At 41.9% G+C, this 17,157-nt stretch overlaps 1 protein-coding gene across 1 annotated transcript in view; it reads left to right on the top strand.

Moving 5' to 3' along the window:
* CRISPLD2 (cysteine rich secretory protein LCCL domain containing 2) overlaps positions 1-5,364 on the top strand; it is a 28,395-nt gene extending 23,031 nt beyond the window's left edge. Inside the window, exon 15 of the mRNA XM_052686782.1 lies at positions 1,996-5,364. Within this exon, the coding sequence (XP_052542742.1) occupies positions 1,996-2,050 (55 nt within the window). The 3' untranslated portion in view covers positions 2,051-5,364. The remainder of the gene's footprint in view (positions 1-1,995) is intronic.
* Positions 5,365-17,157: the final 11,793 nt, after the last annotated feature.

Genomic DNA, 17,157 nt, shown 5'->3' with positions numbered 1-17,157 from the left:
AGCAAAGCTGTTGGGGTGGAAACACGGCTTAGGAGCATCACTGTGAATTTCAAGATATTTCAAGCAAATAGAGCGTGTTGTCCTGCCCTCACCTTCCACAAGTGAAAGACTGCTCTCAGATCAGTGTGAAGGGTGTGAAATACTGTTAAGCAATTTTTTATTTAAGGATGCAACACTGTTTATACATCTTGCCATATCATTAAGATTCACTGTCGTAATTAGTCCAGCAGTTAGTATTGGACAATGCTTACGAGGTAAATTCTGAAGAAGAAAGTTTCCAAACCTGTTTATCTGAAAGATAAACATGGGTGTTTCTGCAGTGTTCAGCCTGGGTAGTGCTTTGATCTGCATTGAGCTCTGGTTTGTGGGACGTGTTAATTAATTTCCTTAATTCTCACCAAAAGCAGGATGACTAAATTAACACCTACAGAGATGATCAGGCAGGTTTTGAAGATGGATTTTCTACCCTTGTAATTTTTCAGAGCTTATTCTGGTCTAACCATGGTGTTTGGGTGAAAAATGTCAAATCAATGCCTCCAAAACTCTGCACCTCCATAGAGATCACAGCTATGTCACTGTAACTCTTTCAGTCCTTCCTCATTTTCTATTTCTGGTTCATTTTGTGATGCACTTTTTCACACATTGATGTGATGGTGCTGATTTCTCTGTCTTTGAAAACATAACTTCTGCCACTGCTGTGTGTTTTGCTCACTATTGGCGTGGTTCTGACTGCACTGTGTGGTTCCTTTTTTTATTAATCATAAGCAATCTGAACAAGTTTGATATTTTTATTCTAACAATGAATACCACAAAGTGCTGTGTAGCATCTCAGAAAAGAAAAGCCAAAGCAGAAAAGCTGAGACAGGAAAGCATTAGGCATAAGATATGAGTTTAGCTACCAAGATCAGCATTTTGATCATCAGATCTGCAGTCTGGCAGATTTGCTTTCAGTTTGCATTTACATCACAAAAACTACAGTTACTATGAATTTTCTTCCACCTTTGTCCTTCTTTTGCTTATCTTTTACACTAACAGAGAACTTCTTCCTTGCATGAAAAGCTCTGGCAAAACTAAGAATGGACTCTCCCTTTAGCAGTGACACATCATGTGAGCACCAGCTGCTGATTTGGGAGGTGAGGGAAACCAAAGATGCTCTAGCAGTAGGGATGAGTATGAAGATTTGGAAAGTGTTATTTCCAATCAGTGATAAGGAGCATCTCCATGCTGTGAAACCCACAGGATGGTAGAATCATTTCAAAGATCAAGGTGAGAACTTGGTACTTCAGGATGTAGGATATAAGATTTGGTAAAGATATGCATCCAAAAAGGTAGTGGACAGGTTTGCCTACTGGGCAAGATCTACTTCTGTACAAGGGAAGATCTTCTGAATCTTCACCCTTGTTAGTACACGCACTTTGCAGGAGGTAGGACATTTTGCCCTTCTGCTGGAACTGTGCAGCACAGCAGGGGCAAGAACACAAGCAAACCTTTGCTCCATCTATTGGGGGGCAACTCTGAAGATGGAAAATGAAAATACATATTGGTTGCCTCTCTGCTCCCACTGCTGGCACATGGAGATGGGCCAGATGAGTCTTGGGAACCTGCCAGCCTAATTGACTACTGCTTTTGGTGAAACATGTTTCTCTTTATGCACAAACCATAGGCATCGTAATGATCCCCAGATAAAAGCTAGCATTGTAAGAGAGCTGTTTGCTTCCCAGCCCATTTTGTGGGCATTTGAATGTAGGTTTTTTTGTGTTTTTTGTTTTTTTTTTTTTATTTTGTTGAAACCATAAGCCAGATGTGAACAGATAGATTTCTGCCTCTTCGTTCTCACCCTTTGTCTTTCTCCTGCCTGCGGCAGCTCCTACTGGGACTGAATCAGTGCATCTCAAAGAAATTCAGAGGTGACTGCAGGTCTTTTGCACCACACGTCCTGTAGTTACCATGCTATGTTTGGTTCATTGCGTTTTCTTTTCTTTTCTTTTTTTCCAGCTTGAGGAGTCCTTCAGATGGAAATGCTTTCCGAATTTTTGCTGTGAAGCAGTAAATTCCTAGGGAAGGTGCAAGTTTCTTCAGGAGAGCTCTCCATTGATCTCCAGAGACAGGAAAGCTCCTCTGATAGCATCAGCTCTGAACATACCCTCCTTGCCAATCTCTTTCAGGGAATTAGAAAAGAAAAAAAAAAAAAAAAAAGAAAAAGACAAAAAAAGAAAAAAAATGGACACCAGGTTCTGACTCAGCTGTTTGCATCTCATCGCACCGTTCAGCGTTGTATCTTTTTGTTTTGCATTTTTTTTTCCTCTAGGGGCATTCAGCAATGATAAACTGTTCTTACTTTCAATTTAAGAGAGAGGTGTGCTGCACAGAACTGCAGTGGCTCAATGTACAGCAGCCATAGGGATCTCGACCTGGCCCTGGATGCCTTTTTTGGAGTGTGAAGCGTCTTCTCCTGTGGACAGGATGACATACGGACTCAGAAGTGAGCAACTGTCCATGCGCTGGGCCTTCTGAAATGAGAAACTGTTTTAAAAGCTGCATCTTCTGGGGAGAGGTTGGGCTGCGATTGAGTAGATTGAGATTTGTTTATGTTTGGTGATTCATGTGCAAAAGAAGAGAGCATTTGGTATTTTCCTAATGAGGTGAGATGCATCGGTGCCGCCATGTTGGCTGCTGCGGTGTTGCACTTGGCCAAGTTGTATGGAGGGGGAGAGAATGTTTCTGTCGACCAGACGTCGGGGATTTCTGGGCACTGGAGTGGGACATGAGATGGTGGCAGAGATCCTTGCTGCAGAAAATGAGGCCACCCCATAATCGCAACAGCAGGTTTAGTGTTTGCTGGTCAAACATTTGCAGGTACTTTGCAAGTCTGGTAACTCATGAGAAGTCAGTGAACTGGGGCTCCTGTGCTGGCACATCTCATATTATATTACATGCCATTTACAATAAAATTTCAGTTAAATGCAGCGTATTTATACAGCAGTGCTGGTTGTTTTATCTGTAGTAGTAGAGTAGAGACAATGTTAATCTTATTTTTGCTAGGAATGATTGCATCCGTAGGAAGCATGTTCACTGTACCTTTGTGAAGCTCTTTGTTGTTGTGTGTGCAGTTCTGAGACTTGGAAGATATGACGTAAGTTGGGATGGATGAGTTTTTTTACACTGTTTTTGACAATGATAGATCCCACCTTTCAGTATAAATGCTGTACCCTTGAGCATTTAACATCCACGATGCTGTTCTGCAAAACCCATAGGTATTTTCATGACATTATTTAATGTTTTGTTAGCGATGTCTGAGCACGCATCCAAATGCATTTCAGGAGCCAAGAAAACAGCCTGGCCTGAGCTACTCTTTATGGCTAGAGAGTATTCTTTGCTTCACATAAGAAATTTACTTCAGGCTTGGTATAAACACAAGGCTGATTGTCTTTTGATGCACAAAATCCAGTAACCTCACTGTTCATGAGAAGGCAACATAAACTTTAGTTCTTCAGTCCTTGTAAACAGAGAGTCTCTCTGCTTGTTAACTTGATTGTAATATTGTATAACAAATTGGGAAATACTTCATGCTACTTGGCAGATGTCTCCTAGCCATTCTTAGGCTCAGGCTGTGTTCAGTTTAATCAAGGAAGATCTAAAAGCCATGTCTTCAAGCTGTTTCAAAACACAGACCAAAAATTAAGCACTTCTTAAATTGTGCAAATGCCGTGAAATCAGCGAGGAAATTACATTTATCACTTAATTTGTCTCTCTGTTGGGTTTCTCTGTGAAATCTGACCTTTTGCAAAATAAGAAGTTGTAACTGCTTTGTGTTGTCTCCGAACACAAAGGCTGCACAGCAGGCCTACCTTCGGAGAGATACAGAGAAATGACTTTCTTTCACCTTTGTTTCTACGGCATTGCCTTCCAAGGTGTACAGCTTTAGGTAGGAAGAAGTAATACTTGTATTTTCTCAGTAGGTAAAATGATGTTAAAAACAGCTGGAACATATCATAGAAAAACTGCTGATTGGAAGCATTTGAGATCTTGGCAGTGAGATAAGGCTTCCCTGTTCGTGCCCACTGTGATTAATTGTGCTGTATGCAGTCTAGCTCGAGCCCGTTAAATGCTGCAGCGTGAATCTATGGCCATCAAAGGCCAAATGGTAGCCACAGGGCCATTGACTGAAGTGGAAAGTGTAAGAGATGACATTAGGCATCCAGGGGCCTCCTTCCCACTGACTTCATGCAGATTGCAAGAGCACATAAAATGCCTCAAAACCAGTGTAGGATCCCACCTCTAATATGTTGTCCGTGACAATTGTGTATGCTGTAAAATAGTGGAAATAAATGTGAGGGCTCTTGAAGAAAAGCCTAGAGGATTAATGTAGAGCACATACAAGTCCAAATAGCTTGGGATGTATCTACCTGATGGAAAAAGAGAAAGGTAGGAATTATCATTCCAACAGAAATATCTTAAAATGCTTAATTCAAGTTAAAGTTGCATATTTTTATCTTCAGCCAACTGGTTTGGGTTTTTAGAAACTGGTCTTAATTTAAGTCTGTCTGTTTATTTTTGTATTTGTTGTACAAAAGAGAAATTGTGACTTTACTACGCAAATATTATTTGAGGTCCTGGGTGCTATTAATTTAAACATACCTCCACCAGAATTAGGTGCGATCAGGTCCTCCAAGACAGTAATGATATATCACTTGTAATCACGTGTGCTAACTATTCACCTATAGGTGGGACAGTACCAGTTTTTAGCCAAATATTTACTGATTTTACTTCTAATACCAAAACATTTCTTAGCCTAACATATTTCTATGCAGCTTAAAGACACAGCAGGTCTTTACATCTCCAGACACATTCCTCCTTAGACCCTAGCTCTGCAGATTGGTAAGCACATGCCAAGTAACGCACCTGGGTGCAGCCACGCTGAAGCATTTGTTTAAACTCATGGCAAAGCTGATGCTGTGTAGTTGTTCTAGTTAACCCAGCTGCCAGCATGCACTCAGGCCTGCTAGCTCCATTAACTTCTTCATTTTAAGTCATCGGCAGTCATTCAGCCAACAGTTGGTTGAAGAGCCTCCAATCGTGTACTTGGTCAGTTGTGCAGTCTATGTATTTAGGGCCAGTTCATAGAGTTGCTTTTTTTTTTTTCTATGAAAAATGATGTATTTTACTACTTCCTATGTATAAAAGTTTCTTGTAAATTTTTGTGTGCCTTTGCATGTTTTTCGAGGGGCTGTGTGTTTGTTTATAAACTATATATATTTTTTTCTAAATACAGAATTGTAAAATATCTGTTCGCTCCCTTCTCCCTTCCCCCCTTTTTCTTTTTATTTCTGAATTATTTGTGAAATAAAACCTCCCCCAAATGAATGCCACTCTTGTCATTAATGGTTGTATTGAGAAGACTGAGCCTGAGCTATTTGGGATTGCTGGGATCCTGGGAACTAGAGTTAGAATTCCAGGAGATGTTAGATTGAGATATTTGGAGGCTGTTCTGCAGACAAACAAATAAACCTTTAAAAGTCAATCTTTACCCTATCAGGAATAAGACGTATCCTTTTTCGCATCCTAGGAGTAAAGGAAATTGCATGTCTGTCTTTTGAATCCCTGTAATATACAAGTTGAAGTAAATGGAAGTGTTGGATAAGAGTGGTTAATGAAGTTATTCTGCAAAATAAGAATGAGATGAACTCTCTTCTTCCTGATCAGACTCTTAATAAATGAATTTTTTTTTTTTTTAAGGGAAAAGTATATAGATTTTTAAGATCTCCTCTGGAAATTTTCTCTGAGCTCGTCCGTGCCCACAGTCCCACAAATGAAACCAAGTTGTTTCATACTCATTCAATACTATCTTGGTTAAAAGAATAAGATGACAGGGAGGTTTATAACTCAGATTCCAAGCAACGAGCACCAGATGGCTTCTGACCAAAAAGGCAGGCTGAGCCACTGGAGGGAGTCCTGCTTGACATGAGGGCCATGAAAACAAATACTTTCTGTTACATATGGAATAAGATCAGCATAAAATACAGCAGTGTTTGCAGTAGTCCAGGGCTGGCCTGCTACAGGTAGAGCTGAACCAACTGTCAGCACTGCTGGGCTGGTGATTTCTGCAGAAGGAAAGTTGTAGAGATAATCTACAATTACAAACTGTCCATTTGGACTTGCTCATGCTCAGTTTCTGCTTGCTTTCTTGACTGCCTCTGTGGTGAAAATCTCTTATCTGAATCTCTTATGCTGGGAAAGATTAATAGTAAGCAGAAATAGGTATTAAAACTCATGATAATGCTTGGATTGCAGAGAGCATCTTGCTGATTATGATAGTTATTCCAATTCCAATTTGCTAGTGCTACAGAAAGCCCCACAATACTTTTTTTTTTGGTCAAAATTTAGCTTCTCATTTTCCTCTGGAGCAATGTATTAAAACTGAAGGCTGATATTTTCTGTGGATTGACACCTGACACTGTGATGCTCTTTCTGATTTTGCTAACTGTTGTCTCTTGTTTGAGCAGCATGCTTAATCCAGTGCTCATCCACCAAACAGTGGTGTGATTGGGAGTGCCATGTGGGAATGACAGTGCAGGCAGCTGTGTTCTCATTCCAAACATCAGGTGTGCAAGCCAGGTAAGTGAGCACTTGGAGCAGAAGAGGGAAAAATATATGTTTTCATTCAGTTGGCTGTAGGGTTCAGGTCCATGGTTTAATGGAGAAGTTGTAAAAGATGGAAGGCTGAATGTAAGTGATAGGAGAGGAAAAACCCCATTGATCCAAGAGAAGGTAGAGGTCGAAAGGAGACATGGCACTCCTGGTTTCCTATGTTGTACTTCTGATTTGGGGCTAAATGCTGCCTCAAAGTTTATTCCAAGGTGCAGAGGCTCTCCTGCTCCCCATTCTGGGAGAAACATCTTGTTACCTGCCTTCCTGCCTGTCCCTCCTCGTGCAGAGCTCATCAGAGGCTATGTATAGCATGGGCTTGGGATGGGTGTTCTTCCAAAAACCCAGAGACATTTATAGGATGGATGCAGGCAGTGTTTTCACAGCCATTTTGAAAATGACAGGGTTGGTTCTCATTTATACTAAGGACCTACTTTAAGGCACTTAGAAGACATTTATGCCACTTCAGGGTGTGGATAGAGCAACGTAAAGGAGTCTCAGTGTAAATAGAAACCTCCCTTATATCTTGTTGACAGTGGTTAAAATAGGGTTATGGAGTTAAATCAACAGACAAGGTCTCCCTTATGCAGCACTCTTCTCTGCAGTGTTTGCTTCCCACCATCAGTGCCATGGGAGCAGGCCAGTGCTATATGCAGCTTCCCCCTCATCCACTGTGTAGCCAAGCACTTCATAGTGCTATTAAGTGACAGACTGAATACAAGCTATTTATAGAGAGCTAAAAGTCAGGAGGCTCAGGTGGAATATTATAGCCAAAAACTGAAGGAGATGGGAGCACAGGCTTGTAACAAAAATTGAGTGCTTAAGAATGCCTTACTCATGAGTGCTGCTTCTCAGAGGCTCGGAGCTCCTCTGGTTTAGGGGCTGTGGGTGACCCCAAGAGAGGATGTGTCAATGCATACAGCACTGAGAAGTGCCTGGCAGAACCTCAGGTTTTTATTTCAGAAGCTGCTCTTTCAAGGCACATCCATCTTTTGCACATATGAAACAGAGCAAGCTAAGAAAACACCTTTTCTAGCTATGCCAATGAGCAAGAGAATCAGGTTTTTTTTTAATTTTTTCTTCGTTTTTTTCCTTATTTTTCTTCCCCTAAAAGCTGCCTTCCAAGGCAATTTTGAAAGTGAAACTTCTCTAAGCTGGGAGTGCCTGCCAGGAATTCCCCAGGAGCCATCCTTGAGCCCGACATGCCTCTGTGCTGAGCAAAGTAATCACTGCTCCTCGGCAACTAGGGAAAACACACACTGCAGGATGGTGCGAGCTGATCGACTCAGGCTGAGGAATGAGAGATGAGCCTATAAAAGGGAAAAACCTAGAGCGTTGGGCAGATAGCAGAGCTGTGGGCAGGTGATGATGTGCCTGTTGCCAGAAACAAATCATAAAAGCAGCCTAATTCTCTTTTCTACCAGCTTAGCAGGCTTGCAAGTAGGACAGAAGGGATAATGTCTAACCCAGATTGACTGGATGAAGTATACCATCTCACTTGACATGTTTGTAATCAAAATACGGTCCCGATGAATGCGAGGCGTCAGTAATTGTATGTCTGAAGAGTAATTTTCTGTGGCTTAGAGTTCGAATCTTTTTCATTTGATCTGTTTATGTCTATGGAGAGCGATCCTCTGTGGATGTGATTTCAGCCTGATTCTGAACAGTGTTTTCATTAATAATCTTTGTAGTAGAACAGAGATGACTGTGGTTATTAAATTTCTACTGGGTTGGAAAGCATGGTGCTGAGAAGGAGAGTGTGCTGAAGGATAAGGTTGGAAATCAGAGATCAGCCTGAGAGTTGGAGAAACAGTCTGCAGAAACTGCCCGATGCTCAGAGGATAGTAATACAAAGAATTATGAAAGATGGAGACCAAAAAGTAAGGCAGTAACTCAGCCCAACTGAGATAAATAATCACTAACAACGTCACACTACTGCCAAAGAAGCAGTTGTGTGAGATGTGCAAGGATGGATGGAGCCTGTAAGATGTGCGAGAATCCTTTTAGTTTAGCTTTGTTAAGTTCTCTAATGAACTATGATATCTACTGTAAAAAAAAAACAACAACAACAGACTGCAAGAAGTATGGGAGGATGCAAAGAAAGTGACCTGAGAGCTAAAAAAAAGCCCTAAGGATGGTGGAGAGCAAAGGAAAAGTGGAAGACTCTTGACAACTGTGAAAATACTACAGGAGGGGAAGAGGGCATTTGTTTTTCATGTCCAAAGGTCTTTTAGCAGAAATATGAGTCATTGGATCCTGAGGTGTGTTCCCCAAGGGACCCCTGGGCCTCTTCCTGCCAATTCAGAGGTAAAATACTGGTGGAAAAACCTAGAAAGACTGATTGGAAGTGCTGGCAAGTGTTAATTTAGGGCATCCATGTAGGGGTGTCACTGGGTGTAGAAATAAGTCCAAGTATTGGTTGTTGCAGAGGAGTTTAACTGCTAAAATGTGGTGGAGGGATCCAGTCCTGCCCCAGACATGTAGCACAGTCTGTGGACAAGGTTTTGATGGGAAGATGAAGACCGTGGATATTTTTCCCATCTTCAGAGTCATGAAACAATCCCAAGTGTCTGAGGGCATCTGGCCAGCTCAGCAGGCTGTGTTTGCCTTTCCAAATACACGAATGAAATTAAGCTGCCTTAAATCATGACAGCAAAACAGACGCACGAAGCTGAGGAGCTTACTGCTAGTCAAGAGATTCTCGGGGAACAGATTCTTTATCAGAAAAAGATGATTTTTTTTGAAATCCCAAACCCTCAATCGAGGTTTGGGTGCCAACCATTTTAACAAGAGCAATAAAATTACGAAAGCACTTGAGTTTTTATAAGGTCAACCCTCCGGTCTAGACGAAGACAAGGAGTTTAAAAGTCAACTCTAGTTAATATTGTGGGCAGCTCAGGATACAGCTCCAGAAAACTCACATGCTCCTTCTTCTTCAGGATAACTGCTAGATCAGGTCACATTCTGTTCCCTTGGCAGCTGGGGGTGGCACTTGCACAGAGTGGCCTGACTATGAGTCTTTGTTCAGGGAGATCCCTGCTTCCCCCTGGCAGTCTCATGCTGATGGAGAAGGAGCTTGTGTGAGGTCTCTGCTCTCTTATATAATCCGTGAATCAGATAAAATTAATGCCAAGTATCCAAAAAAGGGATTGTGTGTGCTCTCTTGCAGTGTGTTCCCGTAATCTCAACACAGCATTCGACTGACAGTTTTGCCAGTAAAAGAGAGGTTTTGCCTTTGCCTTGAGAATCCAGATTTAAAATTAGCTGCGTCTCAGCAGAGCCATTGGTAGAGATGCTGGCAGCCTCAGTACTCAGTGTCAGAGGTTTAGGGCCATAAAAGCACCCCATAACCCAGTTTGAACAGCAACCAGAAAAGTTTGTTCAGGGAGGACTCCCTGGTCGTTAACAACAGGAGTCTCCATTAACTCCTACATCGAGAAAACTGGCCAAACTTTATAAAAATACTTCTTAAAGTAAATGTTACTGAGTCACAGGTACTAAATATTAATAATTCATACACTGGGGATATTAGCAGGTATCTTGTGACACAGGCCTTTTATACATGCAGTATTACAGAACCGGGTATATGTTCCTCTTTTTTTTTTTTTTTAATTTATTTACTTATTTTGTTTATTTATTGCTTTGTGTGAGCCAAGCTTTCACATCTGAGATTCAGCCTTGGAGTTGTTCTGGGGTCCTGGGTCAGCAAAGCAGCTTGGCTGAGTGCTGTGAGGCTCCATACTTGCAAATTGCAGATAGATGAGGTTTCTCACTGCCAGCCATATCTTTGGGGAACAAAAAAAATAAAATAATAAACACATTTCAGTGAAGTTTATGCAACTGCTCCATCCCAAAGGCACTTTGGTCACATTCAAGAAGGAAATGGAATGAGAGCAAACCCCTCCTCATTTTTTCAAGTGAGGTGGTTTTAAGAGAACAGTAGTTTTTGTTGATGAAAATGCCAAAAAAAATCAACATCTACTAATTGAAATTACAGCCCTTTCAGCCTTTTTTTTTTTTTTTTTTTTTTTTTTTTTTAATGTTTGAAAGTGTGGCTTTTTAAAAGTTTGTTGGCACTGAGAAACATTAATGGAAAATTTTAGGGTTTTTTTTTTTTTTTTAATTAGCCATGGTACGTAGTTGGCATTTGCTGGCTCACGGTGGAGTCTGAGGTGTTGTCTGGGTGTGGAGGGAGGAATTTTTCTGCCGAAATGGAGCAATCTCAGGGCAGAGCTGTCAAAGAGAAAGAAATTTGGAGGAACGGAGTGGGAGGGCTATGATGTAGACTCAGACCGGAGTCTAAGACCTCATTTTTGTCAAATCTGAGGGCAGTTTGGTGATGGACATTGAACGCAAGCCAGTCCCCAAAAACCAGAGAGGTGAGTGGAAATCAGGATGTGAGGTGATCCCACTGCTTTGAACCACCACAAACACATTTTCCTCTTCCTCCCAGAAGTAAAGTATTTTATTCTGCTGGTTATGAAAGGCTCAGTCACTGTCTGAGCCTAGCGGTGCTGGCCTAGCATGGCGGCAGGGTGCCTGCTGCTGCTTAGGTGGTCCCCAGTCCCATCTTGTTTCTTGTTCTTCAGCTTCTTTCAGCCAGCCTCCAGCTTTGTAAGGAGTCATTGTGGGAACTTTTTGCTCTGAGCAGTTGGTGCACACGTAAGCTCTTCCATCTGTAGATCTTGGCTAGAGCTTCCTGGTACGGCGCAGCAATGCAGGTGGAGGTCCCTTTCTGGGGTGGAGAATGGAGATTCCTCCTCAGATTTTGCTTTTGAGCCTAAATTTTTTCCAGTGTGAAGAGGAAGAGCACATTGTTTCTCTATGGTAAATATTCATTAATGAGCTAAGAGCAGCATTGGCACTGAGAAGCCAGTAAAGACCCATTGAGATGGTTTCATCTTCCCTCTTAATCTGGGGCCACAAGGGGTTTAGGAAATAAATCTGTGTCTTCCAAACTTGCTCCAGACAGTTACTACTGAAAGGTCTCACAGGCGAATTTCTGTTGCTGAAACTGTAAGCAAAATAATACCTGTCATCCTTTCCATGAAAGCATTTTCTCCCAGTTAACTGGCAATAGAATGAGGAGAAATGGCCTCAAGTTGCTCCAAGGGAGGTTCAGGTTGGATATTAGGAAAAAATTTGTCTCTGAAAGAGTGGTGATGCACTGACTTGGGCTGGCCCTAGGGAGGTGGTGAGGTCATCATCCATGGAGGTGTTCAGGAAGACTAGATGTCACTGAGTGACATGGTTAGCGGGCATGGTGGGGTTGAGTTGGGGTTGGGCTTGGTGGCCTTCTTGGTTGTTTTTCAACCTGAATGATTCCTTGATTCTATGCTTCATGTGGAAGAGTGTCACCATTTGCACTGCCTCCAATGAGGAAAGCCATCTTCTGTGAGATACCACGGCTTCACCCAAATGAAAAGTAATGGGAATATCTCATGAGGTAGAGAGCCACGAGCAGCCCAGCTCTTCCTGAGCGTACATTTGGGCTTCTGGAAATTAATGTGCAGCTTTCCACCTCGACGGCTGGGCAGACAACAAGGTCATTGTTTCTACTGCTTCATACTGAGGGCTTCCCACTGGGCCTTCCTCAGAGAAAATGAAGTGGAACAGCTCACTCAGCTGATCAAATAGCACCGAGACATGAACAACCTGGAAAACTGCCATGGATTACAGGCCTGGACAAAAACCCAGCTTCTGCTGTTATGTCAACGGCAGTTTCCTTAGTTTTATTCTTTATTGCTGATAGGCAAATGGTCCTCTGCCACTGCTCTGTGCCCTTGGGACTTGAATATCCTCCCTCATTTTGCACTCCTCCCTCTCTTTGTCTCCCCATGGTGGCAGGGAGGGACAGGTAGAACAGGTCTCCAAGTTTTCAGGCACAAGCTGTGCTCTGGGAGTACACCATGTTAACAGTTGGGGAAATACATTTGTGGAGAATAAGGTGGGAGTAAAGCTGCTAAAGAGGAAGTAAAAATGAATCACCATTTCCTTTTTAATGAGTCTACTGACAATTAATACAGATTTCCATATCTGTTTGGATTGGGAAAGGAAGCCAGCACTGTACCAGGCACAAATAAAAGAAAGACTCACAAAATACTGTCAGGATATCATTTATGAGACCATTTTACGACAGAGTCTGGGCCCGTTATTACATTTCTGCTCCAGGTTTAGCTGCTCATCTCTGGCATGTGAACACAGTGGTGAACAAGTGGACATGGGGAAACACAGGCACAAAATGTTATTACTATTTTTTTTTTGATGTTGTTTTTTTTTGGTTTTGTTTTTTTTTCTCTCTGCAGCCAGAAAAGTAAACACAACAAGACTGAGCAAATTGCAGTCTTGCATTCATGATCTGAATTAGCAGCCGTGTAACAGTCAAGCCTTCATTTTTCCTTTCTAGGAAAATGCAGATTTTCTGAAGTGGTGCCACCCCGATGAAGATGTATTTACAGGACAAATGCTGTCTATCATAGAAAAAGCAGGATGAAAGATGACATCAAATCTCATGCATATAGTGGTTGTGCAGCTAAAGATGGCACTGAGGAAAAGGTATGAACAGTGTCTCCTGCATCTGCAGAGCTGTGGAGAGGGATCTGTTATAGGGGCTCACCACAAGGTTCCTTAATTAAAGGGTCACAATTTGTTATGGGATATTGCACGTAAAGAAAAAGATCATCAGGTGTCATAGGAAGTACTGGTCTGCAAACTGCACTGCCTCTGATTCACGTACACATGATGCACGTTTTCATAACATCCGCTTACTAAATTGCAACTGTGTTGGTAATCATTTCCTCATTTATTTTATTGCTTTCTGCTTTAGACTTATTGTTAAAATAACTGCAGAGTGTTGGTGGGCTGCTGTGGAGCAATGTTGGGGCACTGAGTCATTTGGTCTCTGAATGGAGTGTCTTGCACAGATGGTACCCTCAAGGCATGGAAGTACCTTTTCCTGAGCACAGTCACTCCTTCTAGTTGGCAATGTGGTGGCTTAGATGCCAACCCTCATGCAAGTGAGTCAGAGGGTAATAGGGTGCTGTCATGCCTTATGCTGCAACCCCATCACAAAGCATAATCTTTGAGTGCTTTATGGCAGGAATAAGAGGTAAGTGTCTTGGAAAAGCATTTAGTAGTCCAAATACACAATCAAGGCCTGCAGAGAACAGGATATGAGTGTGGTGGCTATGACAGTTGCCTGCACTCAGATCTTTAGTCACTATTTTGCCCCATGCTGACTGGGACAGAAAGCTGGATTTTTGATCAGTGGATAGGAAAGCATGTAGTAGCCACTGTGTGTAGCACTAGGCAGAGAAGTACAAGTCATCAGGGAGCTTTGGTGCCCACATTAACATGGTGTGAGGGATAACCATTTCCTTATTATGTATTTTTTGATGGGAAAGTTGAATCTCTGTCTTTTGAACTCCATGGCATTTTAAATAAGGAATCATTTTTTCCCTGGAAAATTTTAGTTTTCTCATGGGAATATGAGAGCACACTCAGTCTAACCACTAAAAAAACTCATGTTTTGCTTGGCAGACTTCTTCAGTTTGTCTGGGGATGGTTGTTTTTTGCCTCCAACCTGTCTTGCAGATGTACCACCTTGTCTTCTGGCATTTCATGGTATGAATTCAGGCAGTAGCAGACAATTACCAAACTGAGGTATTTCTGATCTAGGCACATCCTTATTAGACACAGTTTCTCTTCCTTGTGATAAAACTTTTGGTCTGTTTTGATATCTTGGAAAATCTGTATAACTGGTCTCTAGTGTCTCATAAATACGATTGGAATCCTGGTTCAACTTCTTTGCCAAATGAATGAGAATCTTTAAGGAAAGTTTCAATTAAAAAAAACCCAAAAACTTCATGAAAGAAAACTGGTATTCTGCTTTGAGTTTTTCAGTACTTGAGTACATGGCTCAGACTGTGTTCTTGCTCATGAGCTGTGAGACTGAAAATGTAAATGACTTGTTTGGTGTTTGCATAGGACAATCAGTTTTTCAAGGCACAGTGAACCCTCTTTTGCAGTATCAGTGGTGGTGTAAATTGACACAAACTCATTGGAGTTGATGTATCTACTTTCCTTTTTGGCCGCAGGTGTTTACAGACAAAGATGTATGATATTATATATATGATAAACCCAACCCCATATCTGGGACATTAAGGCTAAAAACCAATCTCATCACTCTCCAAGGTCCAGAATATGACCTGGTATGGCTTGCAAGACTTAGCCATGTGTTATGCATGTTGATGGTAGTTTGCTGTTACAGTTGTAAAAGTGGCAAGGATTCAGCTAGAGCTGTCCTCTCCCAGGGAATTGCATGAGCTTGGAAGCAGAAATAAACTTCACGTGGTATTTCTTCTAACTGGCTGCTTGCTCCTCTGAGATATATGATGCATCAAGAGGACAGTGTCAACAAATGCATCACTCCTCACTTACTATGTTATTTCTAGAAGTTAGCTTGATAACAACAGAAATCTGGCAAAACGGTCAGATGAAGCACAGGATAAATTCAGCTGTTCTCCAGATGTGAAATTACAGAAATCCACTTAATTCTGGATTTTTTTAGAACAAATCAGCTCCTTCGCTTCACCTTGCTGTCTGTTAAGCCCCACCACAGCCTCTCCACCTCAACAGAAAGAATGAATACCCCCATATACTGTTGGGAAGTCATCTGCAAGGGATGAGTTTGTACATGAAAGTATTTTTCATAGTTCTAGACCTGAATTTCTGTGAAGAGACAGACAAATAGGTTAAAGGATTTCCTGTGTGCATTTGTCCATTGAATGGACTCTTCTCTTGGCCTTCATTTTTCTTCACTTTTTTTTTTTTGCAACTGGATTGCATGCAGAAGTCTTGAGACTGATATCGAAACCAATACCTTGTGTCATGAGTATTTAAGATACACTTCAGTCACACATTTGTCCTTTACCCTTTTTATCTATTGCAATCCTTCTTTATCTAGTGACATGCTTCTTGGAATAGAGTTCTTGAAACTCTGTTTTCTCTTCTGTTCTGCTCCCTACATGGTCATACACTGGAAGATATTAAAAAAAAAACAGAGCAGCAAAGAGGATATGTTTCATATTATTTTGTTTATAAGAACACTCTTGCCTGGTAAATAGCTACACCCTTCATAAGTGTTCTCAGTTCTCTCTTTGAAATATGAAACAGTGATGCTTTCAAAAAGCAGCCCTTCTTTGTCAAGCATTTTTTTGTTTGTTTTAGGATACCCAATTGGTTTGAAACTCAAGATCTTTCCAGAAAACATGAAAGTTTGGTCAGGCTGTATTATTATTTCTTCTAAGCAAGCCATGCAAAGTTCAAGCTGTGACTATACAGAAATTATTTTTCGTGATGGCAAATGGTTGTTGCTGAGTAGAGTGCTTGTCATAGAGTTTGAAGCATAAGAGCTGGAGCTGATGTTAGAACCCTCCATGGCCACAGCAGTTGCTGGAAGTTCCCATGGAGGTGAACTGACCATGACAAGATGCAGAAATTCTTGGCTCTTCCGATTTAGAATAAGTTTTTAGACTCTAGCACTCAGTGAGAACTGAATTTAGGGATTTCTGCAAGCAGAGTGTAATTTGTAAGGGCAAATAGCCAAGGATTCAGTGACCCGGGAGCAGGGCCCATGTATTTGCATCTCACTACTGGAGTGATAACGAGGCATCCCCTCATTGCTTATAGGGATGCAAGATACAGTGAGATGGGCTGGGAGCCAAAGGAAGTGATCTGGAGAGGATGTGTCAGAGTGGATCACAGCTCAGCCAGCACCTGGTAGAAGCACTTGGGGTCTGTGTAGCCATCCCAAATGCAGCGCCAAGAGAAAAAGCAACAAAACTCTCGCTTAGCCTGTGCTGAGGATTTGCTTTCAGCATCACTTTATGATGGCCCTCGGCAGAGGTTGAACTTAAAATCTCAATGCAATGATTTAGGTAAGGCTCAGCAATAGGCAGTAAATACAATTACAAAAATTCTGTGCTTTGTGGAGGGATCCATCTTTGCTTTGTCTTCATGTATGGGTGAGAGCTAAGAGAGTGCTCAGTCTAGTTGGGCTCAGTTTTGGAGTTGTTTGAGAGGAGACATCTCACATATTCACACACACCCTCACCTTCTCCCAGCTCTGTGTTAGGCCACTTGCTCATGCTGTCTCCTGCTTCAGTGGAATGCAAGCAGAGCTCGTACAATCAGTGAGAGATGATATGAGTGACTATCAGAAACATTCACTGATGTATGTATGGCCTGTTATCATTATCTCAGCAGCTGTCCATGCTATTACAAAGGGACTTGTGTGGATCTGCTGTTGGCCCTGTAGCAGCAGAGGGAGAGGATGCCACCCTGTGCCACCTAGCCGTGGTGTGAGTAACCCAGCTTCTCTTCCAGGCTGTGTAACTGATGGAAAAGAGGAATCCAAACAAAATGTCTTTGAGGGCAATGTCTGCAAACAGCACACTGTGGTGGGACAAATGAGTCTATTCTTGTTTGCACTTTGACAGTTGGCTTTGGCAG

The sequence above is a fragment of the Tympanuchus pallidicinctus genome, unplaced genomic scaffold, assembly GCF_026119805.1.
Source record: "Tympanuchus pallidicinctus isolate F22 unplaced genomic scaffold, pur_lepc_1.0 scaffold22, whole genome shotgun sequence".
NCBI lineage: Eukaryota > Metazoa > Chordata > Aves > Galliformes > Phasianidae > Tympanuchus > Tympanuchus pallidicinctus.
The sequence above is the reverse complement of the archived record's forward strand: the minus strand, read 5'-3'. Positions and strand labels throughout refer to the sequence as shown.